This window comes from Cnephaeus nilssonii (assembly GCF_951640355.1).
Source record: "Cnephaeus nilssonii genome assembly, chromosome: 4".
In the NCBI taxonomy this organism is placed as follows: Eukaryota; Metazoa; Chordata; class Mammalia; order Chiroptera; family Vespertilionidae; genus Cnephaeus; species Cnephaeus nilssonii.
Window position 1 is genome coordinate 45,290,288 of NC_137075.1, and position 27,416 is coordinate 45,317,703.

General features: G+C 43.4%; 4 protein-coding genes across 8 annotated transcripts in view; 3 read left to right on the forward strand and 1 right to left on the reverse strand.

The window, feature by feature from the left end:
* Positions 1–2,054, forward strand: part of GANC (glucosidase alpha, neutral C) — a 78,661-nt gene extending 76,607 nt beyond the window's left edge. For both annotated transcript variants that reach the window (XM_079768886.1, XM_079768885.1), the window contains exon 24: positions 524–2,054. In XM_079768886.1, coding sequence (XP_079625012.1) covers positions 524–633 — 110 coding nt within the window. In that variant the 3' untranslated portion in view covers positions 634–2,054. The remainder of the gene's footprint in view (positions 1–523) is intronic.
* A 6,572-nt stretch (positions 2,055–8,626) lies between these two features.
* Positions 8,627–27,416, forward strand: part of CAPN3 (calpain 3) — a gene marked incomplete at its 5' end in the record, with an annotated part of 45,036 nt that continues 26,246 nt past the window's right edge. For 3 of the 4 annotated variants that reach the window (XM_079768888.1, XM_079768887.1, XM_079768889.1), the window contains one exon: positions 8,627–8,935. In XM_079768888.1, the coding sequence (XP_079625014.1) occupies positions 8,627–8,935 (309 nt within the window). Of the gene's footprint in view, positions 8,936–23,028; positions 23,278–27,416 lie in introns of those variants that run through there. The other variant, XM_079768890.1, reaches the window with a different exon arrangement.
* On the reverse strand, positions 11,886–15,766 carry LOC307097545 (inactive protein-arginine deiminase type-6-like; the record flags this gene model as incomplete). Its single annotated transcript, XM_079767674.1, is given in 8 exon segments — positions 11,886–12,038; positions 12,041–12,537; positions 12,540–13,178; positions 13,181–13,341; positions 13,525–13,996; positions 13,999–14,060; positions 14,944–15,016; positions 15,673–15,766. Coding segments are annotated over 8 exon segments (2,151 nt in total).
* The window catches only part of SNAP23 (synaptosome associated protein 23), a 143,782-nt gene continuing 134,235 nt past the window's right edge, over positions 17,870–27,416 (forward strand). The window contains exon 1 of the mRNA XM_079768899.1: positions 17,870–17,879. The gene's annotated coding sequence lies outside the window, so the exon portion shown is untranslated. The remainder of the gene's footprint in view (positions 17,880–27,416) is intronic.

The following is a 27,416-nucleotide window of genomic DNA, read 5'->3' on the forward strand; positions in this document are numbered from 1 at the left end:
ATTAGCCCTAAAACTGACATAATGTCTTAGCCAAGTGGACTCTACACTTCCTGGTAGAGGTCAAATATACTGGTATCCAGAGGGAGCAAGGCCATCCTGCTTCTCTTCATCAACTGGTCTTTCTGCTCACTGTAAGCTGTTGATATTTTTCTAAGGGAAATTAACTTGGGCTTGAAATAATATTGTGGCTTCTCTGACTATTTTTGTTAAACTGTAGATATCTGAAGCCCTACTTGTGTTTATGGAGTTTCTTAAAGTGCATATGTTGAGATATATCTTTTCTAACATACTGAATTTCTTGGACAAACCACTTTGTTCCTTATAGTTTATTTTCAACCGATCTTGCATTCAAACCGTGGGAGTGTTTCATATTTAAAAGTCCATGGGTAAAAATTGTAGGTAAAATTCTCCTAAGTAGGGAATAAAGTTTTATGACGAAGTCAGAAAGATTTCGGATACAAAGAAAGAAATTTTCTCTCCTAGATGTTCATCAAATTTTCCCTTTTATTGTCTTGATACTTAGATGGTAAAGATCAGCCTGTGGCTTTTACATATTGTGCCGGAACATCCACCCTGAGCCTGGAGAACCTCTCGCTGCACATTGGCACTGACTGGGAGGTCCACATCAAGTGACAGAGAAGTGCATCAGGTGACGAGTACAGGGAGCAGCCTGCAGCCTTCAGCCTCTCCCGTGGCCGCTTTTGAGATTTGTGCTACACAGTAATTGACTCAAAAAAACATGTCATTAGTCATCAGTTTACTAATGAGCAATAGATTTCAGGTCTACATTCTCAGATGTATTATTAATACTCCTTGTGTCAAAACACCCCTCTTCTAGATGCAAGGAGCCCTGAGACATTTACAGCGTTCATGTACCTTTCCCTGCTTCTTAGGCTGTGGCCCTGTTGTCAGCACTGTGGCCCAGTGAGTGGCTTCTCCTTGAGCATGGCAGGATGGGTTTGTTTCACGTGAGTGTGGCCCGTTCGTGGCTGCTTCTCTCTAGCCATGCAGCAGTCACTCTGGCTAGAGCAGCTGAGTTGCTCGAGGCCTATCTCCAAGTGAACAGTAGCCTCCAGTATCCCCCACAGTATCTTTCAACCCCTTAGAGGTGGGCAAAACAACCCTTTCCTGCCTGTACTGCATATACTATAGCAACAGGGAGTAATTCTCTCCAGAGATTGACTCAGGAGTACAAAGGGTTCTTTTCTCAGTCATGCTTTTTGGGCTCCAAAATTCCAAATTAATCTCAAAATTCTAATTTCTTTATCTTAATTGTTTTTATTAAATACTGTCTACTAAGCAAAAGAATATTTGCAACATGAATAAGCTATAATTAATAATAATAAATACCATGTGCCCATCACTGAACTTTACAAATAGAACATATGGCTTCGACCAGGGTAAAGCCAGTGAGGCACTTACCTTGGGCACAAAGAAATGTGTGACACAAAAAAACCATAGTAATCAAAATAAATCATACTTAAAACTAAAAATTAATGCAAAAAATCCATAATTAACAAAATATCAACATTTTAAATACAGATAGGATCAGAATTACTGAGTTCTCCTTTTGCCTCTGGCTCTAGAACAGCTTGGTGTGGGACTGAACATTACAACCTGCCTGTCCCTCAGGGTGCTCCCTGCTCTGGAGACCTCAGTGACTTCCAGCTGCCTGCCACAGCATCGGTTGGGGCACCCCGCCTCACGTCCTTAGCACTCCTCCTCACTCAGCAATTTGTCACCTGCCACTTCTGTGCCTTCTGTTCCCTGGGCCCCGATATCCACCCCCTTCCCTCTGCCTATGCATATCTGACCATCTGACCACCTGTCCAGGCCCAACTCAAATCCTACTTTTTCACTAAGCCTCTCTAAGTACGCTAGACACCCTCACTCCCCATGAGTAGTGACTTCCCCTTCTCTGAAATCCTGCCCCAGGTACAATATGTGCTCTAACTTGGCATTCTCAGGGATTGTCCCCTTATGTTTCAGATTTGTCTGCCTTGTTCCCCTGCGAGATAGTATGTTCCTCAAGAGCATGTTATATTTCTCTTATATCTGCCAGAGTACCATTATACTTGGCTTTTAGTAAGTATTGACTGTAACTGGTTAACTGGTGAATTTGATTGATTAAAAAGTGAGAATTGAATATATTTGTTTCTGATTTACTTTTCTGACAAAGAACTCTTCTCTTTAGAAGTGGTAAACATTATGCATTTCCCTCAGGACTTATTTCATTGTATCAGTTGAGATTTGAGTTTTGCACCATATATAAGCTTACATAGATATATGCAGATTTTTTGTTCCTATTTCTGTAAGTTTTGCAATTAAGGAGAAAGGAAGAAGCCTACATTAACTTAAGTTTTATTTCCAAGCTTCAAATTTCCCTTGCCTGAAAACTAAGTGCTCTTACCTAATATATGTGATGGGTTTTAATAGCATTTAAACCTAAATAACTAAGACCTACATTCAGATCAACACTTATTGTATATCTGTTCTTCCATTTAAAATATTTTTGGAGGAAAGAAAGAAACAAGAACTAGTAGAATAAGTTAGTGAGGAACTGCTCTGTCTTGACCCCGAACTATACTAAAACACTTAACCAGAGACATTGAGTGGAGAGAAATGTAGCCTGCATTTTTCATTGTTTTCTGCTTTCACTAGTATTGTTTCTCACATTTTACCCACCTCCTATTCCTAAAGCTATGTACCAGAGAGCTGTGTGGGGCTGAGTTGACCAATAGCTGTTCTATTACCTTGTAGTTCTTCATGTGTTTTCTCAGGAAATTGGTTTTATATAAGAAACTAGAACCATTTCAACAGAGCTTCAAACAAAGCTCTAAAGTGATGCATAATGTGTCTTTCCCTCCGATGGTCTTAGGCTCTACAGCAGCGGTTCTCAACCTGTGGGTCATAACCCACAGGTTGAGAACCGCTAGCAGGGTCGCCTAAGACCATCGGAAAACATAGATATTCACATTACGATTCATAACAGTAGCAAAATTACAGTTATGAAGTAGCAATGAAAATAATTTTATGGTTGGGGGTCACCACAACATGAGGAACTGTATTAAAGGGTCGCGGCATTAGAAAGGTTGAGAACCACTGCTCTAGACTCTATTTTCAACTTTCCTATGAGTTTTAAACTACTTTAAAACAAGAAGTTTAAAAGCAATGATGCTGAGCAATTCTCTATATCTAGTATCTTTTAAATGTTTGGTTTAAGGCTTATAAGCTACGGCATGTGAATAGGATGAAAAAATTGAGTTAATTATGAACCCCAGTACAAGAAAATACCTTTATCTCTGATGCTGCAGATTGCTTCATAATCTTCATCAGATCAACTGTTCCTCACCTGCGAATGCTGGGCCAAGCCAAATCCTCTACCTCAGGATACCATCCTCTGAGCACCAGGCCATAGCTCCTGACCCTACCCACCTACACTGTGGTATCACTACCTGCTGCTGTATCACAGAGATGTTGTCTGACCGCAGGAGCTGACCAGGGAGTCTTCAGAAGGGTATTTACACTAAGAAATACATAGACTAGAAAAGAACACATGTTTATGGTGGGCATTTATTTAGGGCAGAAACCCTGGTTAGTGGCCAGGGAAAGTCCTTCATACATTTGGAAGGTCAGTTTGGTCACCTTCCTTCTTGCCCCAGGTCCAGGTCATCCTGCAGACCCTGGCTCTGGTGGACCTGGGGTGGTCAGTTCCTGATAGAAGCAAAACCAGGATGTAGGTTCCAGTTAGACTAGGTACTGAGACATTGCCTGCCCAAAGAGGCTGATTTCATTTAAGATGACCCATAGGATTAATTCTGTTCTGGGGTACAGCTCACTTCAGAACTAAGTAAACTCCATGGTCATGGACCCAGGTATCAGCATGGCCAGGGCCAACCCCAGATTTGGCATTCACCTAAAGTTTCTCTAGAGCAAAAAGCACAGCTTGTCACCATGGGTTTGCTTTAATGTTGCACTGAGCCTTGTATCCTGGTTAACTAAAACTCACCAATCAGATCACCAAAGCCAGAGGGGAGACTGCAGTTCTGGAGTTTGGTCTGTGTGCAGAATTCCTTTTTTTCACACCTCTTTCAGTAACAGGGTATTATAATGATAGCAGAAACACAGTCAAAACATAAATATCTGGAGCTGAATGGTTTTTAGCTTATAATTGACCATCCTACCTAAAAGCCTTCTTAGTAATGGGATTCCTATCACGATATCAGGCATTTCACTCTGCTTTTAAGATTTCCATCTACCAAACCCTTGGAATGTCCTGCGTAAGTCCAATGGGGGCATTCTAGACCAGCGGTCACCAACCTTTCGGACCTCACGGACCACCAGTGGTCCGCAGACCACCAGTTGGCGATGCCTGCTCTAGACTAAATTTCTCAGCCCAGGAAATAGCCAACAGCAGCTCCACTGGAAACACATTAGCCACAGTCAATGAGGCCATATAACTAGCATTCTAGGAGAAATAAAGGAGACGCTGGCCTCTGATACCAGATCTGCCTGTCCTATGACCAGCCTTGCTAAAGCCTGCAGTGCCACAGCAAGGCCTGCCAGAACGAGGCAGCTGCGTCCTGACAGTCGTCTCCAGCAGGGCTGATGGTATTAGATTTCTCTCCAATCGGAGTGAGGGGAAGGGAAGCCCTGACTGTTTACATGCAAGGATCTTACTTCATGTTACTGGAGTCTTCGTCTTGCATTTACTCCTTCAGAAATCAGGAGACCTGGGGTCCAGTTTGGTTCTGCGGTGAACCTGCTTGAGTGATCTCTGCCATGTCATTTCATCTCTCTAGGCCTCGGTTTCCTCATTTGTTAAGGAGCTAATCTCTAAAACTCTTCGAGTTTGCCATGACTTAACTGTAAAATAACAGCAGATATCTCAAGTTTCCTCAGTCGTAAATGGAAAGAAAAAAAATGGTAACTTTACTTTAGAGAAACTTGATAGACATCACCTTAGCCAAGTAATCAAGGTTGATGTCACCTGTAATAAAACACATCAATATCATGTACCTCCAGATATGATTTAATGAGAAGGGCATATTACCTCTGTGATATTCTTCCCCCAAATCCATAACTTAGTCTAATCATGTGAAAAACATCAGACAATTCAAGTTAGGGGACATTCTACAATATAACTGACAAGTACGCTTCAAAAGTGAGAAGGTCATGAGAGAGAAAGACTGTGGAATTGTTAGAGATTGAAGGACACTGAGGAGACATGATTAATGCAACTCAGGATCCTAATTGGGATCCTGCAACTGAAGGATATAAAAAACCTTCTTGGAAGTACAAAGAAACCAAAATAGTCTTATAGTTTAGTTAATAGAATTATACCAACACTAATTTCTTCATTTTGATCGTTGTGCCATGGTTATATAAGGTGTAAACATTAGAGGAAGTTGGGTGATAGTATACAGGAACTCTATTCTACCTTTGTAACACTTTTGTAAGTCTAAAATTACTCTAAAATTTAAAAATATTTTTCTTTATTGTTTAAAGTATTACATATGTATCCTTTTTCCCCCATTGACCTCTCCCTGGCCACTCCCACCTCCTAAATTTTTTTTAAACTATGTGATTGTGGCTAGCTTATACTAGGCACTTTTTGAATGGTAGGTTGTTATAATTATAAACAGATACATTGCTTCCAACAGTTGTTGAATCAAAGAAATACTTATTGGTGGAAAAGACAGTGATATGGAGCCATTAATTGGCCTTGTTGTTTTTATAGAAATCATTCCAGCCACAAATATTGCATGACCCTAGCTAAAATCCTACCTAATAAAACAGTAATATGCAAACTGACCGCACCTTCGCTACGCCCAAGCCACGCCCACCAGCAAAAAGCCACGCCCATCAGCCAATCAGGGTGAGTATGCAAATTACCCAACAAAGATGGCGGTGAATTTGCATACACTGAGGGAGGGAGGAGTGAAGACTGAATACAACTTAGAAGGAAGAGGGAGGAAAAGCGGAAAGCAAGGTGGCTGCCAGAGGGAAAGCATGGGCGGAGCGGAGCAGGGTGGAGTGGGGCAGGCGGCAGCGGTGCGCGGGTGCAGCGGCCGCTTGCAGGATTCTTCCTGCAAATGGGCTACTAGTATGTTATAAAACTATTTATTTATCCTCGAAGAGGCTTCTGGGAATTGAAATGTGCAGCTGTTTATGTGCTTATCTGCCCTTTGTTCATGGGCTCAGATTGGCTTTCTCCCTGATAGTATGCATTTCTACAGCCAGGTGGCTGGATAAAACTTGATTCTGGACCTGTTAATCTGAGAGGGAGTTTTATCCACAGCAATTGGTAGAGCAAAATGAATAGTTCTTTGCACTCTGTGTTTGATATTCCCATCCTGCTATGATAAGAGATTCATTTCTGTCGCACACTTATCTCAGTTGCTAACAGGTGGAGCTGGCTTAGACAGCTGAGAAAAGAAAGATCAAAGCGTGTGTGGCCCAGAGGCAGCTCCTCTTCCAGGGGCATATCAGCCAAGAAACTTCATTGTGTTGGCGAAGCAATAAGAAATGTAAGAAATCTCTCCTCGCATAGAGAAATTTCATTCAGCAGATACGCAACACGTATTTATTAAGAGCCTTCTACATATACTTAACTCTGTGGGTGGAATAGGGACCCGTTCCCACCTTCACAGAGCTTACAGTCTTGTGGGCAGAGAGGAAGCCCAATAAACAGAAACAATAAAATGTGGGTCGCTGCCTTGAATTTCAAGGTGGGACAGGCAGAGCACTGAGCTGGGACTCAAATGTATGATGATGGAGAAGAAAACTACCCGCCCCCCTTTGCTTTCCCTGCCATAGGTGAGTTTGAGGGTGGAAGACATTCTTTTCAGAGGCTCCTTTAGTGCAGGCAGAGAGACGTGCCTCTGATTGGAGACCTGTGACCACAGGATCCTAGCAGACTGCACCCATCCCGGTGCTGTACCCGTGGGAGACGTTCCTGCTCATAGAGTGAGTGCTGATTTGCACCAATGAGTGGCTGTCACTCAACTTCATCTAACCTCAAAGTACTATTAAATTCAGGTCATCTCTAACAACATTTATTGAGTGCTTCAGACAATCCTGACACTATTTTTTACATGTTTTACATAAATTAATTTTTACAACTGCACAGCAGAATGACTATTATTATACCCATTTTATAGGTGAGAAAATGAGACATAAGGAACAAGGAAGAAATAAGTCACCTAAAGTTGCCCAGGCACCGCCAGTGAGCAGCAGGCCCAGGCTTTGCACCTCAGCAGTCAGCATCCAGAGGCTGCCCTCCTCTATCTGCCTCTCCAGGAGAGCAGAGGCCTTCAGAGGGCCACGAGGATAGGCTGATGGTTCCTACAGGTGCAACTCCAGACACAGGGATCCTCAAAACTGCAACCCCAGCGATCAAGAGCCTAGTTGTACTCCTATTGCAGCTGTCACTCCCCACCTTCTCTCATAGCCTCTCACCTCGGGAACAGGCTGGGCTGCAGTCTGGGACAAGCATCCACTGAGCCACACTTGGAACGTGGCCATCTCCTTACAGTCTGAGCAGCAGTTACTGTGGGTCAAAGACAAGGCGGAGGCCAGGCAGGCACTTCCCTTCCCCAGAGCCACTGCGCTCTCGTCTAAGAGCCCTGAAACCAACTCTTTCCATATGACACGCTGGACCTGACCACCAACCTGGTTCAGTATCCAACTCTGGCTCAGATGACTGACATGGTATGCCTGGATAATCTCTATTCAGATGCACTTTTTGTAACAGGCTTGGTCCCAGTGTTTATTTTGGGGGTGGGGATAGACAAGAGGTGGCTAGGTCGAGTGGGCAAGAAGAGACAACTGAGAGGACTCTGCTGAGTCCTCCACCAGATAGCTCCACTCAATGCTGATACCAGAACATTCCAGAAGATATACCAAATCCAACTGAAATGTTCTGATATCCTAGAGTTTTAGAAAGTAAAATTCATGCCCTTAAAAATGCCTATTCTCCTAGAATTGAGCATCTCACTCTTGTTAGCTTTTTTTCAATAAAGTTTTCCAATAATTTGGTAACCAATAGTTTGATGGTCTGTATAATGGCCAACTCAATAATGCATCAGAAGTTCTTCGCTAATTTTCAGTGTTCAACTTACTCAAATATTTCCCTTTCATCCCCTGACAGCACCAGCACTTAATGGCCGCATGTAAACGGTCTTGCCGGGTCCCCCTCTCTCGGACACGCAGTAGAGCTGCACACTAGCCTCGCTCTTGCTGTCATACTCAGGATCTTTTTTCATGTCTATTTTTAGTTTTCCTGGTTCAAGCTTCTCCAGGCCACTGAAACATTAGCCTCACTTTCTTTCTCTCCCTCTGGCATATATGCTGCTGGTAGGAGCCCCCCAGGTAAAAATCGGGGCATAAATCCTTTACTGCTCCTTCCTCGGGAAAACTTACGGCATCAAGATCACAGCTCAGTTTTTAAGATGAACGCAAGCTGGACGACCTTCTGATGGGCTTGAAACTTCTAATTGGATGTGGACATTCTTCTCTCAGATGACAGAATCGCTCCAACTTCCCCTTTGCAGTTGCTTCCTTTCCTTGAAGGTAGCTGTATCTTGTTTTCTTTAAAACTCTGTTCCTTCCACGTTTGCCTGCCATGCCAACAGCCATTAGCCCGTCTGTGGCCCCACAGACAGGGGCTGGGCCCAAGTCCCCAGGGCCGGTTCCCCTCCCGGCCCAGGGCAAGACCACTGAGGCCGGGGGCGCTAACCCAAGTGGCATCTATTCAGCCATCATCAGCCGCAATTTTCCTATCATCGGAGTGAAAGAGAAGACATTTGAGCAGCTTCATAAGAAATGTCTAGAGAAGAAGGTTCTTTATGTGGATCCTGAGTTCCCACCGGATGAGACCTCCCTCTTCTATAGCCAGAAGTTTCCCATCCAGTTCGTCTGGAAGAGACCTCCGGTGAGTAGCTTACTGGTTGCTGGTTGGGCTTTTGCCGCAGAGAAGTCCTCCCACCGAGCACCTCCCACAGCTCCGAGGTGCACATGGGCTGGGGGAAGGGGCCCAGCTGCAGCTCCACCAGGCTCGGTCCTCGGTCCTCGGTGAGGCAGGGCTGCTCCTCTCTCTCTCTCTCTCTCTCTCTCTCTCTCTCTCTCTCTCTCTCTCTCTCTCTCTCTCTTCTGAAAAACGTTTGCTTTTTATAAAAGTCATTGGAACTCAGTTTAATTTATCCTATAAAAATAAACATTCCTTTCCCAGAACATATTCCAAACCATCCAGATCTGGCCTGTTTAAATATCTTGCACTTTTATAAGATTCCTTCAGTTTCTTGGGCGGCAGTCATGACGTTCTTCTTTGGTTTGCCGGCAGCCATGTCTTTCTGAAGCATGGAAGCCCCGGAGAGGGGAGAGCGGCAGGCAAAGACTACCTTTTCATGCACAAAATGTTAGGGTTAGAAGGAGAAACCCTAGCAATTGTTTTGTCCATATACCTCACCTCACAAATGAGGGCATAAAGGCACGTCAGAGTGAGGTATATCCAGTGAGCACATGACAGCTCAGATTTAAACCCTTTCTCTTCTAGCTGACTCTTCCAGCCTCGGGGTTTCATTTACAGTGAGCTACCAGAAGGAAAATCATATTCTCCTGGCTCCCACCTCTGATCATCCCTCCAGTATGACTCTTGTTCTTAATTCAAGAAATATTTACTGAGCATCTACTAGACTAGAGCCCAAACTGGGCAAGCAACTGGGGGACAGCAGTGAGGAAGGAAGACAAAAATTCCTGCTTTCCTGGAGTCCTGAGGGGAAGATGAAAAAGAGTGCCTGTCAGGAGATAATGTTCAGGGACCGTAAGGCAAGGGGAACTCCCCTGGTTCAGGGAGAAATCATTTACTCTGAGGCCCAAAGCTATTGAGTAGTTTCATCGAGTTAGGCTGAGGCCCAGTGCAATTCATTAGCCATGTTTTTCTTTTTAACCTGGGATGAGATAGCCAACAACCCTGTTCTCACCTTGTGTGTTCCACAGGCTCCTTTCCTCTGCTGACGACTCTGTGGTAAGGCCCAGAACTAGCCCCAGGGTCTTCAGTTTAGAAGTGAGGACTTGAAAGAACTTTATTCTTTAACCCAGTTGCTGCCCTGCTGCTAGGGCACTAGACATGTCACACACACACACACACACACACACACACACACACTCGCGCGCGCGAGTGCTCCGCCATGCCTTCAGGATAAATCCAAAGCCCTTAGCTGAGATATAGGCCCTTCGAAAGCTGGTCCTGCCTACCTGTGCATCTCATCTCCACCCTCTCTCCTTGAACCCTGACACATTCAGCTGCTCTGTGGTTCCAAGTCTTCTCATACCCGGAGGCCTTTGCTCATGCTATCTGTCCATCTGTCTGGAATGCCCTCGTTTTCACCTCACTTGCTTCTCCTCACCTTCTCTCCAAATCTGTTCAGGTATCCCTTCCTTCAAGCTTGCTCGTGTCTGTTGCCCATCTTCTGAGAGTAGGGCCATTCCTGTTCATCTTTGAGCCCTCCTACCCAGCAACGGGCCAGGCCTTCAGTCAGTCCTCAGCTGCTGGTGAATGAAACCCCACATCTGAAGGCGCTGACCCCGAGAGTTAAGACAGCCCTGCCTGCCAAGGCTGGGAGTTCCTAAAAGCCTTTTCCAACACTACTGCAGAGAAAAAGCCAAAAAACATTCTGTTTTTAGTAACATCGTTGATGGGTTTTAGCCTTAAAAGCTAGACTTACATATTAATAAAAATGTTTTAAGGTTCTGTTATACTCTAAGCACTAGATCAGTCCCTAAAGGTTATACTGTCAGTATCAGAGTGACAGGAGCACTGACACACCTGTCTGTCCCAAACTGTGCTCCCACCACCACCAAGTCCTGAATTTTCTACTCTTGCTAAAGGTCCAGGTAGCAAAGCCCACTCTTGGTTAAAATGCGCCTTTCCTCTGAGTTAAGATCGGGAAAACACTGCCTGTCGGGTTTATTGGCATAAATTAGCATATAGAATTAGAGATGGTCAGAGTTGGAATGAATCCTAGAGATGTGGTCTAGCCCCCTCACAGACAGACAGGTGACGTGATTAAGATCCAGAAAGAGCAAATGACTTCTCTATAGTCACACACGTTGATTGAAGTTGAAAAACAGGAATGACTTCAGAACTTTCTGAAATGGAGAGCACACGTTTTCCATGTGCTCCACAGGTGTAGGGACGTTTGCCAGCCTTGAGCATTCTGGAAAGGAGACTGTGTCCCATGAGAGGCCCTTCCTGCCTTTACAATCTAATGCGCAGAATCATTGAAAACCAATACGATTTTTTTTTTCACAATAAGGTATTACTTAGCCCAATCAGATGAGGAGGAGGGGAGAGTTATTCACAGCCAACAATAATTCTAGTTAGGATAACATGCTGCTCTCTCAATCCTTCCCTCCCAAAAGAAGACAGACTCGGGCCACCTATAATCTCCTCTCACCTGCTGACCTCAGCTACCTCACTGCCTCTCCTCCTCTGCTAGAGAGCATCGTGCAGGGAGTCGGCAGGCCAAACAATCTGACTCCTCTCTCCTTTTCTAATGTGGTCTATCTCTAGGAGCGGAAAGCAAACAAGCCACCTAATGCTTCCCAATCGTTAAGCCACATTTTCTTTTTTTTTTCTTTTTTGCATTCAGAACAACTAGAGCTTTAATGGGGAGCTAATAACTACTCAGCTGAAGACAGTTGCCATCTCTACCCAAAGGGTGGCAGCTGTGGCAGCCTTTGCCACCCCACTGGATTCTGAGGGGTGGGTGAACAGGATAAGAAGGGGGCTTCTCAACTCTCCAGCCCTCCCTCCCCCCAGCATAAAGGGGCAGACAGGGCTGGCAGCACTAGGCTGGGTCTAAGGCACTATCTCCCACCATTTATAGGCAAAGGGCAGGCGGCGGGCGTCCGATCTCAGTCATGTAGCAGTCAAAGTCGTTGATGAAGGTGCATTTGAAGCCCAGGGGCTCCTGCAACGGGCAGATCCTCTCTTCCAGGCAGCAGGTGCCCTTGATCTGGGGCCCGGGCCCAAAAAAGACTTGGGGATGCCCAGGCTCTTGCCCATCACAATCAGCTGCAGCAGGTTGGGGAAGCAGGGCCTGGCGTAGAGTTTCTCGGTCTGCTCCGCGGAGGGCATGTTGCTCAGCTGCTTCAAGCAGAAGAGCTGTGGGATGTGGATGATGCCCCTCTCCAGCAGGCCCAGCTCCCGCTTCAGGATGTCTCGGTTCCGGTTAATGCACTTCTCCACGTAGTCGTTCTGCTTCCTCATGATGTCATTATCCAGAAGTTGATTGATGGTCGTGACCTCCCTCCCTTTGGAAAGGAGCTGGTCCTCCCGCACTTCCTCAAACAAGGCCATGTCTCCATAGCCCTCCTTCTGTTTCTCCTGGGAGAGTTGGTAGCAGGAGCGGGGGCTGGCCAGGAGCAGCCGGAAGCCCTTGTCGCTCTCAGCCTTGACCTGTGTGGGGATGAAGCACATGAACTCATCCGTGTGGCCCATCATCAGCCAGTCTGAGTAGAGCTCCACGGGGCCTGGACTTGCTGGGCGTAGAGGAAGCCCCGGAGGTCCTTTCTCATGTCCCGGCCCTCCGTGCTGGGGCAAAAGCTGTCGCCAATGAGGATGCTGCCTAGAGGATACTCTCTCCCTTTGACCTTGACGGGTGGGGTCACCATCAGGTTCCCAATGGAATCCATAGTGATGACCTTATCGTCCTTGGTGAGTTGGGTCACGTAGCCAATCCCTGGGCTCAGTGAGTATTTCATGGGGAAGTCTTCGAGGTTGGAGACCCAGGGGGTGTCAAAAACCAAGGAGATGGTCTTGTGGGGCGCCTCGGTGTAGCAGAAGGCCATCTCGTCCTGGAGCCACCTGCCCAGGCGTTTGGGGTCCTTGTAGACAGACGCCACCTGGCTGTTACTCTTCTCGCTGAGCTCAGTCACCGTTTTCACAAAACCATGCACCTGCAGCTCTCTGCACAGGTAGATTTCTAGAAGCATCTGGGTGCTCGGGGTGAAGATGCAAGGAGCCACCCTGAACACGACCGTGTCCTTGTATACCAGGGTCTCTGGAATTAACGTGTTTTCAGACGCTTCCACCAGGGAGACCGAGTAGGAAACCAGGCCGGAGAGGTTGGCAGATGGGAACTCCGTGGCTTCCACGTATAAGGACTCCTTCGGGGGCTCTCCAGGGGGGCAAAGGTGTAGGTGTGCCAGCCAGGCCCCAGCACCAAGTCGAAGGCGCCCGAGTTGTCGGCCTCGAACAAGAACACCTTGGTCTTGTCTACATCCTGGATCTTACCATCTGTTGTAGGCCCAATAAATGCCTCCTCATTCCCATGCCTGAGTTTTGAACCAGCAGAGAAATAGGTATCAGTGTAGAGCAGGAGGGAGTCCAAATTGCCACATTTATTGATAATAAATCTGATATTGGCTGCTAAGTCCCAGAATTAGATTTCATTATTACGCCCTGGGGTTCTAGAGCCAGATTGTCTGAGTTCAAATCTCAACTCTACCCTTACTAACTGGGAGATCAGCAGCAAGTTATTTATCCCTCTGAGAGGGTTGCAGTTCACGAGCAGGATGGCTCCCCAACCACTGGGGCCCCAGACCCAGTTTTTCTTAGCCCATTTGTCATTCATCACCTCCACTTGCCCGCTGCGGTTGATGTCCACGTCCAGGGAGACCTTGAGGCCAGTGAGGAAGAGCTCAGCGGTGGCCACGGGGACCTCCCCATCTGGCAGATAGTACGCCACCGAAACCTTGTCCTCGCCGATGTCAGGGCTGGGGGCTGTCATCGTCACCAGCACATCCATGGATTCACACAGAAGCAACTGGGTGTTGGCCCCCTCCTTGTCAGCTGTCACCGGGACCATGTTGGGGATGTTCACCAAGACCCTCGGGGAGCTGCTGATGGTGAAGGACGTGCACTTGTGCGGGGCACACCCGCTAAGTTCCAAGCCGATCTCCACGCCCACCACACAAACGGCACGGGCAGCTCGTCCAGGGACAGGTGGACGATGCTCTGGTAGGACATGGCACGGCCCGGTACGCTCAGCGCCCTCACCCAACACAACAACCGCAGCTGACCCCCCACATTTTCTTAATGACAAACCCCTGGGTGGGAACGAATGGCTTCTAGAACAGAGCTTCTGGGAAACTGATGATTCTTGCCCAGTATCACTGGGGACAGATGTGGGGGGATCACGTGTGTCGTTCTGTGTGGTGGGCGGCTTCAGTCACAGTCACATAACACTGCTGGCCTCTCTCCTCCCCTGGATGGATTTGTAAAGAGAACCTGGCCTGGGAAGCCCAGTCTTTTTCTTCCTTTTTCCTCCTGAGAGCAATCTACCTGCTCCTCCTCCTGCCAGGTTTTGCAAAGGCAGGTCCCATAGGGAGCCCTGCAGAGGGCCTGGGCCAGCTGCCACTACTGCTGGTGAATAGTAATGATAACAACCAAGCTTGATTGCGAACTCCTCGTATGACAGTAATTACTTTAAGGGCTTCCTTATATTAACTCATTTAATCTTCACAACAACCCTGTGAGGTGAGTACTAGTATCGTCCCCACTTTACAAATGAGGAAACTGGGTCTCAGAGGGATAAATAACTTGCTGCAGACCTCCCAGTTAGTAAGGGTAGAGTTGAGATTTGAACTCAGGCAGTCTGGCTCTAGAACCCCAGGGCGTAATAATGAAATCTGTCTAATTCTGGGACTTAGCAGCCAATATCAGATTTATCACCAATAAATGTGGCAATTTGGACTCCCTCCTGCTCTACACTGATACCTATTTCTCTGCTGGTTCAAAACTCAGGCATGGGAATGAGGAGGCATTTATTGGGCCTACAACAGGCATTGAAGAACACCTCAGGGTTTGGCCCCCGGAAGCAGCAGGCTCTGTGAGCGGGAGATAGACTAGTGCAGTGGCTAAGAGCCCACTCTCACCCACGTTCAAGTCCTGGCCCTGCTACTTTATAATCATCGTCACGTGTTTTTCTATTTGCCATAAGTTCCCCATCTGAAAAATGGGGAGTAATCATACAGAAGAACCTACCTCATAAGGTTGTTGTGAAGATCAATGTTAATGAATCAATAATATATAGTAGAGCAGGCGTCTTTAAACAAAAACACACATAAAATAAGGTTGTGTATTTATCAGTTGATGAAAATGTGTGATCAGAGAGACTCCCAGGAACCTAGTCCTGTGTTTCCTCCAGGAGCAACGGCTCAGTATTCACTAAGTTGGCGTTCACAGCACCTTTATAGAACGTAACTACTATGAACGAAGAGAATCACCTGTATTTCCTATGTGCTCTGTATTCTTAAATATCACAACTCGAAACAATACTCCATTCAGAGTGTGAACAGTATGAAACATGGCAACACATTTTAATCCATTGCAGTCATTGCTCTTTTTTATGTTCAAATTGACCAGTCCTTGAAGAGTGGGAACAGCCCCGCCCCAGCCTGTAAGTGACCTGTATCATTGACATGACCCCATTAATCTTGAATAGCTTCTTTGTTTTCTGGCCACAACACAGTGACCCAGGCTCATTTTGTATAGTTGTTGCCCCAGACCTGGAATGAATCATTTCTTTAAGGAGCCTGGTTCCTTTTAGCCTGAAATGGAGTTAAAGAAAAGGGGTAAAATGTAGAGGATAGCTGACCACCAACTTCCTAGGACCCAGTGCTTGGCCGTTACATCAGCGCTCTTAAGTTGGACACCTCCTGCAGCCCGTGCTGACATGGCATCTTTCATGTGCCTCATGGCCTCTATAATTAACACTCCACCCTGTGCATCATCCCAGCCAAGAGTTCGCTTGACCTGTTACTCAATTCTGAAAGAAGAAATCTAGGTTGACACAAAATAAAAGTTACTCCATGCCAGTGTAAGAAGACAGGAGGGGAAGAGAAGTACAGAAACTCCGAGGCTGTGAGCATGAGCCCTCTGTTCTTAGGGCACAGGACACAGTCACTGCATAGCTTCTTCTCTCAGGGATATTATCTATCTTTCCAGTGAATCCGGCTTGGCAGGAGGCCTGCTTGTAATCTGTTTTAGAGAGTCATCTTCTGTCAGACAGTTTGGAGAGAAGTGGGATCCCTAGGCTAGCCACAAAGAGGAAGAACTGGGGGCGTTGTGCAGTGGTTAAGACCGGTGGATTTAGAACCAAACAAACCTGGTCGGAGCCCTGCTCTGCCACTAGCAAGTCACGTAACTCTCTAAGTGTCGCTTTTCTCTTCTGTGATGGGATAATGATGTTTTATCTTGTGGCTGTTCTGAGCCAGCATCCATAAAGTCCTAGCAGGCGCTCAGGGTCAGGCAGCAATCACTATTAGCATAGGCAGCATAGGACCAAGTATAACAATGATGAAGTGCACAGGCTTTAAAAGTCACACAAACTTGATTCAAATCCCAACTCCACCTCTTAACAGTGTAACCTCAGGCAAGTTACTGACCATTCCTGGGCCTCCGTTTCCTCATCTGTGAAAGGAAAATAAAAGTTTCTCCCTCATAGAGTTGTTTAAGAATTGAATGAGATATTTGTGTATGACATGCTCAGCACAATGAGTCAGTAAATAGTGATGATGGTAATTGAAAGGCAAAATGAGGTACCCAATTGAGAGCCGGCCTCCCTCTTTCTACGCAGCAAAGAATCCTGACAGTGCCGTCCTGGGGGTGGCGGGGAGCAGGCTTCAGTGTTGGTGAAAGTGACAATTCTATCAATAATTTTAGGACGGCCTTTCATTACATTCCAAAGACAGCAGCTTCTCCTGAGGTCATGACTGGGACAGAGCTCTAGACATCATGGTGAACATACTGAAATAACAGCAGTACGATGGGACAGGCAGGCACAGAAACAGCCAAGAAATGTATGAAAAATGCATTTCCTTGATTATAAATAAGTCAGAGCATCTTTTTATACACTTATGTATTTCTTGACCATTTGTTATCTTGCTGTCCATGTTCGTTAGCTGTCCATTTTTCTATTGAGTTGTCTTTTTCAACTTAAATTGTAGATATTCTTTACATATCCTGATACTAATCACTTATTGGTAAGATGTAATATATATATATATATATATATATATATATATATATATATATATATATATATATATCTTCTCCCACTTTGTGAATTGCCTTTTCACTCTCTTAAAGGTATTTTTAATTTTAAAAAAAATCTTAATTAAGAGTTCTAAATTAATTCTTAATTTATTATTTTTTCCTTTTATGGTTAATGCTTTATGTGTTCTGTTAAAGTTTTTCCTAAACCAAAGTCATTCTTCTTTATTATCCTTTAGAAACTTTATTTTTCTGCCTTTATATTTGGGTCTATAATCCATCTGGAAATGAGTTATGCATGTAATATAAAAATACGGATCACATTTTGTTGTTTTCCATATGGATATTCAAAGGTGCCAGCACAATTTATTTAAAAGACAACCCTTCCTCCACTGTTTGCAATACCACTTTTAAATGAATCAGGTTCTATCAATGTGTGGTTCTGTTTCCGCACTCTGTTGTGTTTTATTTCCGTTTATTTGTCTATTTTTGTGCCAATGCCACACCTCGTGCCAATAAATCTTGATATCCAGTAGAGCAAGTCCTCCCAACTTGGTTTTTCTTCTTCAGTATTGTTTTAGCTATATCTGACTCTTCGCCTTTCTCTTTAGATTTTAGAAACAGAGTGTTGAGCTTCACAAAAACGAGTGTGGGGATTTTCACTGAGATTACATTGAATCAATGTAGAGGAATGCACATCTTGACAATATTTAATCTTCCTATCCATGAAGAAGGGATGGCCCTCCACTTAAATAGGTCTCCATTAGTGTATCTTTCATCAAGTTATTTTATTTTTACTGTAAAGGTCTTGAATATCTTTGTCAGATTTATTCCTAGGCATCTTTTGTTGTTGTTATTTTTATAAATGGCATCTTCCTTAAAATTGTACTAGATTTCTCAAGCATATATATTCATTTGACTCATATCTTATAAATTCTTAATAATTCTAATAATTTGATTGCATATCCCAAGATATTGGGCTATAGCCTCTATGTTTCTATAGTTAGGTGAGTTGCCCAGTACAGTATGCACAACTGTATTCACCAGCCCAATTCTTGTGTTATTGTTCTAGTTAAACCCTCCAGAATAATTTTAATAACAAAGGAGCTAACAAGAATCTTCATCTGGTTCCCAAATTTAAAGGGGATATCCTTAATGCTTCACTGTTGAGTATATTTACTGTAGATTTATTTGTAGATACAACTTATCATTAAGAAGTTCCCCTCTATTCCTGCTTTGCTAAGAACTTTTTTAAAATCATAAATGGTAAAGAAATAAAATAAGGATTGTTGAGCTTTATCAAATACTTTTTTGGCATTGCTTGAGAAAATCAAGCGATTTTCCTCCTTTAAACAATTACATTAGTAGAGTTTTCCAATGTTGACCCCCTTGCATACTTAGAATAAACCAAACTTAGAGTGTATTATTATTTTTTCTTTAATCCTTACCCAAGGATATTTTTTCCTCTGATTTTCAGACAGAGTGGAAGGGAGGGAGGAGGAGAGGGCAGAGAGAGAAACATTGAAGTGAGAGAGACACATTGGTTGGTTGCCTCCCACCCATGCCCCGACTGGGCTGGAGATTGAACCTGTAACTCAGGCACAGGCTCTTGACCAGAAATCTAACCCGAGATCCTTCAGTCCATAGGCCAATGTCCAATCACTGAGCCAAACGGGCCAAGGCAGAATGTATATCTTTTTTGCACATCACTAAATTTTGTTTTGAAAGTTTTTTATTTAAGCTTTTGCATATATAGTTGAGACTGGCCTTTTATTTCTCTTTATTGTGCTGTCCTGTTATGTTATCAAGGTTACACTAGCCTCATAAAATGAGTGGGAATGTTTCTTCTTTTATTCTGTGAAATAGATTGTGGTAAGATAAAAACTATAAGTTCCTTAAATATTTGGTAGAATTTTGCCAGTATTTTCTTAAGGGTATATTTTTATTTATTGATGCAACCTCTTCAAAAACTATGGGATCATTTGAAATTGTTTTTCTTTTTGATACAGTAGTAATATTTATTTTTCTAGGAATTTGTAGTGACCCTTTTTAACTCTAAGAAAGTTTTGTAGTTTTTTTGTTTGTTTGTTTTTGTGCTTTTTTTCTTTTTCTTTTCTTTCTTTTTTTTTTTTTCCCTCTAAAATCAATGTTGTTAGATATTAGTGTAGGTATGCAAGCTTTGGGGGCAAGTTTTTGCTTTACATATATGTAATTTTTTATTCTTTTACTTCCAACATTTTTATGTCCTGATGTCTTTGGTTTATTTATTATAAACTATTTGTAACTCTTTTTAAAAATCCAGTCTGAAAACCTTTGTCTTTTAATGGGAGATTTTAGTCTGTTTGCATTGATTCTGAGTATTGATATGTTTTGAATTTATTTTTATCATCTACCATAACCTTTCTGTTTATATTGCTTTTTTAATGTTCCTTTTTTTCCTCCTTATGTCTGCTTTTTTTAAAATCAATTAAAAGTGTTTTCTCTCACTTTTTTTTCTTCCTACTAATTTGGAAGTTATTGACTATTTATGTTTTTTCTATAGTTGCCCTAAATTGTTGACATACCTATTATTTTGATAAAGCCTGAAATTTATTTTCCTCATAAATAATATGAAGACCATATAGCACTTGAATCCCAAGTACTCCTCCCGTAACTAATATGCCATTGTTTTTCAGAATTTTAGCTCGATCTTCATTTTCCAACCTTAAAAATTAGACAATATGTTTAACAATCAATATTTACTTAGGTTTACACATGTTTACCACTTTCCTTGCTTACTGTTCCATCTTGAGTCTTTGACTTTTCTTCCGGTATAATTTTACTTTTTCCTAAAGTACATTGTTTAGAAGTTCCTTTAGTGAGTGTCTACTTTAATAAGCATTTCAATATTTATTTGTATGCAATTTGCTTTCACTCTTGAAATAGTTTTCCTGAGTAATCAATTCTAGGTTGATTCTCAGCACTGTCTCCTACCTTACACTGTTGTTGAAATCAGGAGTAATTCCTAGTAGCTGCTTTCCTGTAATAGGCCATATGCCTTTTCTCTCTGACTGCTTTTAAGATCTCTCTGTCTGTGGTATTCTGCAATATCACTATGTTATGTCTAAACATATGTTGCTTTATATCTTCCCTGCTTAGGATTCATTAGGATTCTTGATTCTGAGGATTGAACTCATTGATCAATTGTAGAAAATCTCTTAGAATATTAATTCTTCCCATATTTTCTATTGTCTTCTTCTAGAACTCCAATTAGATATATGCAGAACTTACCTGGCTTTATCTCACATATATCTTAACCTCTTTTTCTTCCTTTTTCTTTTTTTTAAAAAAAATTCCCATCTCCTTGATTCTCTGTGTGGCATGTTAAGTGACTTCTCCTGATCTAGCTTCCAGTTCACCAATTCTCACTTCAACATCACCTAATCCAATTATTAAATTTCAATGAGTGAAACTTAATTGAATTCTGCTTCAAAAATAAAAGCAGTTAGCCCTAGCTGGTTTGGCTCAGTGGATAGAGTGTCAGCCTACGGACTGAAGGGTCCTGGGTTTGATTCCGGTCAAGGGCACATGCCTGGGTTACAGGCTCAATCCCCAGTAGGGGGTGTGCAGGAGGCAGCCAATCAATGATTCTCTCTCATCATTGATGTTTATATCCTCTCTCTCCCTTCCTCTCTGAAATCAATAAAAATATATTTTTTAAAAAGGAATAAGAAAAAGGAAACATTTATACAGAAAGGAAATATAACACAGGATACCACCTAGTTAAGAAGTGAACAATATTTTCCTAATAATACTAAAGAAAACACTGAATTTTAATTTCACCAAAATATATGATATACCTATTTGGGGAAGATGGTGGACATAGTATAACGTGAGAAGCCTAAATCTCACTCACCAAATAGGAATTCTATTGATACTTGCTAAAAATAATAAATTAAAAAGTGATAACATAAGCATATTATTTAGAAATATAGCAGTAAATACCAGAAGAATGAACTAAAAATATTGAAAGTGGCTGTCTCTAAGGAGAGAGATTTGCAGGTGGCGAGGATTTGCAGGGCAGGAGACTGCTATTTTTCTATGTACTTTTGTATTTTGTATTTTTAAAAACCTTGTTCATGTATAAACTGAACAAAAATAATGTTATTTCTTAAAATAACTGACCTCGCCCAGCCAGCGTGGCTCAGTGGTTAAGCATCAGCCTATGAACCAGGAGGTCACAGTTCAATTCCCGGTCAGGGCACATGCCCGTGTTGCGGGCTTGATCCCCAGTGTGGGGCATGCAGGACAGCTGATTTAATGATTCTCTCTCATCATTGATGTTTCTCTCTCTCTCTCTCTCTCTCTCTCTCTCTCTCTCTCTCTCTCTTTCCCTTCCTCTCTGAAGTCAACAAAAATATATTAAAAAGAAAAGAACTGACTTCAAAAATTATTTTGCCCTGGCCTGGTAGCTCAGTTGGTTAGAGCATCGTCCCCATATGCCAAGGTTGTGAGTTCGATCCCTAGTCATGGCACATACAAGAATCAACCAATGAATGCATAAATAAGTGTAACAACAAATCTCTCTCTCTCTCTCTCTCTCTCTCTCTCTCTCTCTCTCTCATCCTTCCTCTCTCTTCTTCTCAAATCAACAAATAAAAATTTAAAAATAAGAAATTAAAAAAAAAACTATTTTGAGCTTGATAGTACCCTGTAATGCTGAAGTCATGGTTTCTGACTCTAGTGGACATAAGAATCTCCTGGTATTCTTATTTAAATTGCAAAGTCTCTGAAACCTACCAAAAGTATTTGAATCCTTGGGTCTGGAATAAGCCCTCGGAATCTGCATTTTAAACTGACATCCCAGGTGATTCTGATGTTGGTAATCCAAAGACCACACTTTGAGAAGCACAGAATAGATGAAGGCCGACAGAGTTAATGAGTAAGGGGAGACAGCATCCTCCAAGTGGGCAGGCTGCCAGACCTGAGGTTCCACCCGCATCAGCTCCCGGCTCTCACATCAGCACTGCCCGTTGATGCTTGGTGAAACTTTGAAAAGGCTGAGCTGTCTTGTGAATATAATTCTGACACACATTTATCCTCCTTCCCCACCCATCACATTCTCTGCCCCATAGGTCCTGAATTTGCAACTGTGGATGTCTGTTCACTGCCACTGGGGCCCACTCTAACGGGGACTTTCATTTGAGGTTGAGTCACCTACCCTCTTGGTCCCTCTAGCAGATTAGAGTCCCTAAATGGCCAGTCAAGGTCTTTGGGGGAATGGGGCCGGACATCAGGAGAATGAAGGCTTCATTAACCTCAGACAATGCCTTGGGGCAGATTCCTTCTATGCATTCAGCAGCTTGTATAGGATTAGTGTATACAGCATGTTTTGAAGGCCTCATGCTATATCCCATTGGCCACCAGTGTCAAAGGCATGAATGCCTTTTGCTGAGGCAGGGTTAGCCTCTGTAACTATATTTTCTCTTTTTTTAAAAAGGATCCCAGCCCTAGCTGGTTTGGCTCAGTGGGTAGAGCGTCGGCCTGTGGACTGAAGGGTCCTGGGATCGATTCGGGTCAAGGCCACATGCCCTGGTTTCGGGCTCGATCCCCAGTAGGGGGGCAGCCAATCAATGTTTCCCTCTCATCATTGATGTTTCTCTCTCTCCCTCTCCCTTCCTCTCTGAAATCAATACAAATATATAATAAATAAATAAGTAATCCCAGCAAGGCCTGCGCTGGGGCTGCCCCTCGCTCTCTCACTCCCCTTGCTGGCTCTCCGGCGGGCCTGGTGTTGCCCCTTGGCTGTGGGCTCAGGGGCCTCCAGCCCAAGCTGCTGACTCTGACCACAGCCTCGCTCTGGGCTGCGTTCATTTGCATTGCGCTGCCGAGGGTGGAAGGCTCAATAGGCTCCGACCCATTCACCAGAGGATTAGGCCTGGACTGAGGGCGCAGTGAAGGCCCAGCTCACTCCCTGAGCCGTGACCATGCCCTCCATGCTGCCAGGATTCTTCTGTGAGCGTGTGATCCGGGAGAGGGACAGGAGAGGCGGAGAGGGCACTGCCACACAGCCCCTCAGGTTCGAGGGGCAGGATTTTGTCGCTCTCCAACAACGGTGTCTGGCTCAGAAGTGCCTCTTTGAAGACCATGTGTTCCCAGCTGGTGTTCAGGCCCTGGGTTCCCCGGAGCTGAGCCAGAAAACCGAGATGAAGGCCATCGCATGGAAAAGACCAAAGGTAGGGAGGGGAGCTTCGCTGCTTCAACAGACAGCTCCGGCGGGCAGGAGGTCAAGGGGTCCAGAGCCTGAGGCCATGGATCCTCACTCTGAGCCGGTGGCTTATCAAGATTCTCCTCCCCAGGTGCCCTCACAATGCCTTCCTGCTTCCTCCTGAAGTGGACGTCATGTTCTGTTCCTGAGTTAGAGATGATGATGATATTTCATAGGTCCCTGAGACTGTAAATACCTTTAAGAGAGCTAATGCACTGGCTTAAATTTATAGTGAAATGGTAAATGTAATTGATTATCATGTCTCTTCCTAAGAGCAGGTATTCTGGGGGTGGGAGAGTGGGGTTAAGAATACTAAGGCTCACCGTTTCAAGGAGAGATCTGTGCAGGATGGTGAACAGTTAGGACACAGGAGGCTGCAGGAGGCTGAGACTTGCCTTTCGAACCTCTCATGTAAGGCTGGGTCAGGAGTGACGTGCCACTTCGTCTTAAACAGAAAGGTTCACGCTGACCTGTCAGACTCCTCATAGGGTGAAGCCATGTGCTCAAGGACACTTTACTGTGCAGCTGAGGAGCCCATTTGTTTCCGCCGAATAGAGAAACGTACTTGGGGATATGCAGGACCAGAGCCTCTCCCTGCATGGAGGCTCTGATAACCCCAAAAGGTTCACGGCATGTAGAGCAGGCAAGGAACTGTCTAGATCAGTGGTCTGCAAGGCGGGGGTGTGCACCCCAGTGGGTCTGCAAGCTGGTCCATTGGAGTGCATGAAAAACATTTGAACCAGTTGTTTTTCAAATAAACTTCCCATTTTAGAACAGTTATATTACTCTGGTACGTTTGCAATCAATTAACCAAAATTATTACATTGCTTCCTGAAATAAGTCCATACTTTATTCAGATCTCCTTAGTTTTTACTTAATATCCTTTTTCCGTTCCATGATTCCACCTAGGATATGACATGGCATTTAGTAGTAATGTCTCCTTAGCCTCTGCTGGCTGGGACAGTTCCTCAGACTTCCCTTGTTTTTGATGGCCTTGACAGTTTTGAGTGCCGGTCAGGTATTTTGTGTAATATCCCTCAACTGGTATTTTTCTGCTGGTTTTCTCCTGATTCGGCTGGGCTGGTGGGTTTTGGGAGGAAGACCATAGAGGGAAAGTGCCATTTTCATTACGTCGTATAGACCCGTGGTCGGCAAACTGCGGCTCGCGAGCCACATGCGGCTCTTTGGCCCCTTGAGTGTGGCTCTTCCACAAAATACCACGGCCTGGGCGAGTCTATTTTGAAGAGGTGGCGTTAGAAGAAGTTTAAGTTTAAAAAATTTGGCTCTCGCCGAAACCGGTTTGGCTCAGTGGATAGAGCGTCGGTCTGCAGCTGGTCGATGTTTCTCTCTCATCGATGTTTCTAGCTCTCTATCCCTCTCCCTTTCTCTCTGTAAAAAATCAATAAAATATATTTTTTTAAAAAATTTGGCTCTCCAAAGAAATTTCAATCGTTGTACTGTTGATATTTGGCTCTGTTGACTAATGAGTTTGCCGACCACTGGTATAGACTGTCGACATGTCAACGTTGTTGACCTTGACAACTGGCTGAAGTAGTGTCATCGGGTTTCTCTATTGTGAAGTTACTTTTTTTCCCTCTTCCATACTGTACTCTTTGGAAGACTGTCATTAAACATAAGTCCATCCTAAAGGAGTAGGAGTTATGTTCTGCCGCCTTTTATTTACATAAAGTATTGAGAATTCTGCATGGGAACTTTGTCTATTCTCTCCATTTATTTATGTATTTAATCACTTACTTATTTCATTGTGGACTCGTGGATAGTTATTTTGTATTGTAATCAAGTATTGCTTTATTCTCTTGCTCTGATTATTTCAGCTTTAGCCATTGGGAGTTCTTTCAGTTGACTCCTATCCCTTTGACATATCCTTATTTCTGTGAGGATTATTATTTTTTCTTTATTAAGGTATTACATATGTGTCTTTATCCCCCCATTGCCCCCCCTAAACCCCACTCATTCCCTCACCCCCCTGTTGTCTGTATCCATTGGTTAGACTTATATGCATGCATGCAGGTCCTTTGGTTGATCTCTTCCCCTTACCCCCACCCTCCCCTACTTTCCCTCTGAGGTTTGACGGTCTGATCGATGCTTCTCTGTCTCTGGATCTGTTTTTGTTCATCAGTTTATGTTGTTCGTTATGTTCCACAGATGAGTGAGATCATGTGATATTTATCTTTCTCTGACTGGCTTATTTCGCTTAGCATAATGCTCTCCAGTTCCATCCATGCTGTTGCAAATGGTAAAAGTTCCTTCTTTTTTTATAGCAGCATAGTATTCCATTGTGTAGATGTACCACAGTTTTTTAATCCATTCATCTGCTGATGGGCACTTAGGCTGTTTCCAAATCTTAGCTATGGTAAATTGTGCTGCTATGAACATAGGGGTGCATCTATCCTTTCTGATTGGTGTTTCTGATTTCTTGGGATATGTTCCTAGGAGTGGGATTACTGGGTCAAATGGGAGTTCCATTTTTAGTTTTTTGAGGAAACTCCATACTGTTCTCCACAGTGGCTGCACCAGTCTGCATTCCCACCAGCAGTGCATGAGGGTTCCTTTTTCTCCGCATCCTCTCCAGCACTTGTCGTTTGTTGATTTGTTGGTGATAGCCATTCTGACAGGTATGAGATGGCACCTCATTGTCATTTTGATTTGCATCTCTCGGGTGATTAGTGACTTTGAACATGTTTTCTTATGTCAGTGAGGGTTATTTATCTCTTTGAGTGCTTTCTTACTTTCTGATGCTATAAGATGCTCCAGGCACAATTTATGTATTTCCTGCCACACCCCTAGAATCAACCATTTCCCCATGGAGCCCTGGTACCTTTTATTGGAAAAGTATTAGAAACCAAGAGCAGAGTGCTAGTGTGCTCATCATTTCTGGGGTATCATTGCCATCGACTCTCTCGGTTGATAGACAAAGGAATTTCTTGAAACTTCTTCTTTGACCCATGTGTTATTTAGATGTGTTGTTTACTTTGTAAACATCTTGAGGTTTCCAGTTTTCTTATTGATTTCTAGTTTCATTCTGCTGTGGTCTGAAAATATACTTAGTATGAGTTCTATTCTTTTAAATTTGTTGAAGTGTGTTTTATGGCCCAAAATGTGGTCTATTCTTCCATGGGATATTGAGAAGAAAGTGTATTCTACTATTATTGAGTGGAGTATTCTATAAATGTCAATTAGATTAAGTTGATTGATAGTGCTGTTCAGGTCAACTATATCCTTAATGATTTTCTGCCTCCTTAATCTATAATCACTGAAAGAGAGTGTCAAGGTCTCCAAAGATAATACTAGATTTATCTACTTCTCCTTTCAGATGTATCACTTTTTGCCTCATGTCCTTTAACACTCTGTTGGTAGGTGTACCCATATTTAGAATTGTATGTTTTCTGAGAGAAATGACTCCTTTATCATTATGTAGTATCTCTTTATCTCTGATAATGTTTCTTGTTATAAAATTTTCTTTGTCTGAAATTAATATTCCAGCTTTCTTTTGATTAGTGTCAGCATGGTATATCCCTCTCTAGCTATCCGAATCTTTGTATTTAAAGTAGCCCAGCCACTGTGGCTCAGTGGTTGAGCATCAGTCTATGAACCAAGAGGTCATGGGTTTGAATCCGGCCAAGGGCACATGCCCAGGTTGCAGGCTTGATCCCCAGTAGGGGGTGTGCAGGAGGCAGCCAATCAATGACTCTCCCATCATTGATGTTTCTATCACTCCCTCTCACTTCCTCTCTAAAATCAATTAAAAAATATATTTTAAAGTAAAATTTTTATATATAACATATAGCCGGGCCTTTTAAAATCCACTCTCATGATCTTTATCTTTTAATTGGTGAGTTTAACCATTAACATTTAAGTTATTATCATATAGTTGGATTAGTATCTCCCATGTTTGTAACTGTTTTCTGTTTGTGGCAATTGTTCGTTGTTTCTCCCCTTTCCTGCCTTCTCTGCTTTAATTGAGTATTCTATACGATTCCATTTGATCTCCTCTCTCGCGTATATCAATTATAGTTCTTTTTTACAAATATGTTAATGGTTAGAGTTTCCAATATACATTTACAACTAATCTAATTCAACCTTCAA